Raw genomic sequence first — 2,156 nt, forward strand, 5'->3', positions numbered from 1 at the left:
TATTACAGAGAGACTGAAGATTGATTAAAACACAATTTCAGATTTGTGAAACCTTTATTCTATTAATTCTAAAGGGAAATTTCACTGCATTCTCACATGCAGACCACAGTGACTCAGGTCTCTTCTGAAAACCTCTATACTTGGACAGGTCAAATCTGGACATTATCACAGGGAAGCTAAAGTTAAGTCTCTCTGGAATAATCTAGTTCAGATCCTGGTCCAATCTGATCTCCACGTGAAAAAAAACAGTGAAATCATCTTTTTTTTGCATTCTCACAAATAGAGTAAAGGTTTCATAAATCTGAAATTGTATTTTAAATCATCTTTAGCCTCTCGTTCAGATTCAGACAAGACTGATTAATATGCGCCTCTCATCCCGCCATTACGGTAACTAGGACAGGCTGCTCCTCTGTTGCCGTCAGTACGGTATGTGAACGCCGCAGTCACTTGTGTTTATCTGGGAGCTGTGCTGCACCGCTGCTCGACTCTGCTCCTCAGACTCATTTCACATCATTATCTGGAGCTAAAATTTGTGTTTTCTCCTCTGGCTGCCAGGTACGAAGCTTACATTTTAATCACAGCTAAAAAAAAATGTATCCGTGGGTTTTATTCTGAGGGTTAGAATAAACCGCTAATGGCTGTGCGCGTCGCTTGTGACTAGAATCTAGTCCTGCGTAAAAAGTAAACTCGGCAATTAAATTTTGCTGCAGCGGCCAGTCTGCGAGTGTAGAGGCACCTTGTTGTTTGTATTCTCCAAACAGTGACATTATACGGTAATATTTTTCAGGTTTGTTATTTTGCTGCGTTTTTTAGGCCCGTAAAGCATCCTTTTAACCGCATCATCTCTCTTCTGCTCTGCGTAAAGGTGGTCAAACCAGGAGGAGGACTCAAAAACAAGGCAGTTGGGCCTGCAGGATTATAGTGCGCTTATAGACAACATTACTTTTAGAGTTGAATACATAGAAGTCTGGGTTCATGCCGGATTTCGAGCACTTCAGATTTTCCTACTCGAGCATGAATCCGGTCCTGGGGGAGAGTGGTTTTCTGGCTCCGCAGCAGCACCACCACCAGATGACGGGCCAGAACGACTCCGCCATCCCGGAGCCCGGCTACTTCCTGGGGGACCACAGCGGGTTCGGGCCTGACGGGTTATCTGGGCTGGACCTGGGTGCCCTGCCTCCATCAGGTCTTGCCTACCTGCACCTGAGCACCCCGCTGCACCGCGTGCCCCCTGCGGCCACGGCGCTGCGCAATGACCTGGGGTCCAACATCAGCGTCCTGAAGACCCTGAATCTGCGCTTCCGCTGCTTTTTGGCCAAAGTGCACGAGCTTGAGCGCAGGAACAAGGTGCTGGAGAAGCAGCTGCAGCAGGCTCTGGAGGGGAACTGCGGAGAGGAGGGGCACCAGAAGCCGCAGACTAAAGAGATGGGGGTCCAGACTGGATTTATTGGGCCCATCCCGGCCAGACCGAACCTCATTCCGCTCCAAAACGCCAACAACTCGGCCTACCTCCCCGGCGGCCTCCTCTCTCCAACACTAAACCTTCCTCCTCCTCTGTTTGACAACAAATACCAGCTGGGGAACAACCTGAACCCGAGCACCGTCTCCACGGACTCAAACTCCAACCTCACCACCTGCGGTTTCTCCATCAGCCCGGCCCTGAGTCCCACAGACCCGTGTAAAACCATCACCAACAACAACGAGAAATACGCCGCTCACACCGGGACCAACACCAACAACACCCCTCCTCCTCCCCCGCGCTTCCTCCCCGGGACGATCTGGTCCTTCAACCACACCCGGCGCTTTGGCACCGGGAGGGAGTCGTGCCTCACGGGCCCCGGAGTTTCCTGGACGCACCCGGACGGCGTCGGGGTCCAGATCGACACCATCACACCTGAGATCAGAGCCCTGTACAACGTGCTGGCCAAGGTGAAGAGAGAGAGAGACGAGTACAAGAGAAGGTAAGAGCTGTTTTGATTATAGAGTTTTTAGGATTTAATTTCCACATGGGTAAATACTTTGTGGTGTTGCAAATTGTAAGCACTTCCCTTAATCAATTATTGGTTAAATTAATGATGGATTAATCGTTATTTGAATCTATATGGGTATCCTGGGCTGGACCTGGGTGCCCTGCCTCCATCAGGTCTTGCCTACCT

At 50.0% G+C, this 2,156-nt stretch overlaps 1 protein-coding gene across 1 annotated transcript; it reads left to right on the forward strand.

The window, feature by feature from the left end:
* Nucleotides 1–467: 467 nt before the first annotated feature.
* Nucleotides 468–1,965, forward strand: LOC121965389 (non-homologous end joining factor IFFO1-like). The gene is made up of 2 exons (XM_042515536.1): nt 468–555; nt 866–1,965. Exon 2 carries the CDS (start codon nt 976–978, stop codon nt 1,963–1,965), a length of 990 nt encoding a protein of 329 aa, XP_042371470.1. The 5' UTR covers nt 468–555; nt 866–975.
* Nucleotides 1,966–2,156: the final 191 nt, after the last annotated feature.

The sequence above is a fragment of the Plectropomus leopardus genome, unplaced genomic scaffold (assembly GCF_008729295.1).
Source record: "Plectropomus leopardus isolate mb unplaced genomic scaffold, YSFRI_Pleo_2.0 unplaced_scaffold19827, whole genome shotgun sequence".
NCBI classification, from domain to species: Eukaryota; Metazoa; Chordata; class Actinopteri; order Perciformes; family Serranidae; genus Plectropomus; species Plectropomus leopardus.

Coding starts and splice junctions, on each gene's coding strand:
- LOC121965389 (XM_042515536.1), top strand. CDS start 976: ATGCCGGATTTCGAGCACTTCAGATTTTCCTACTCGAGCATGAATCCG.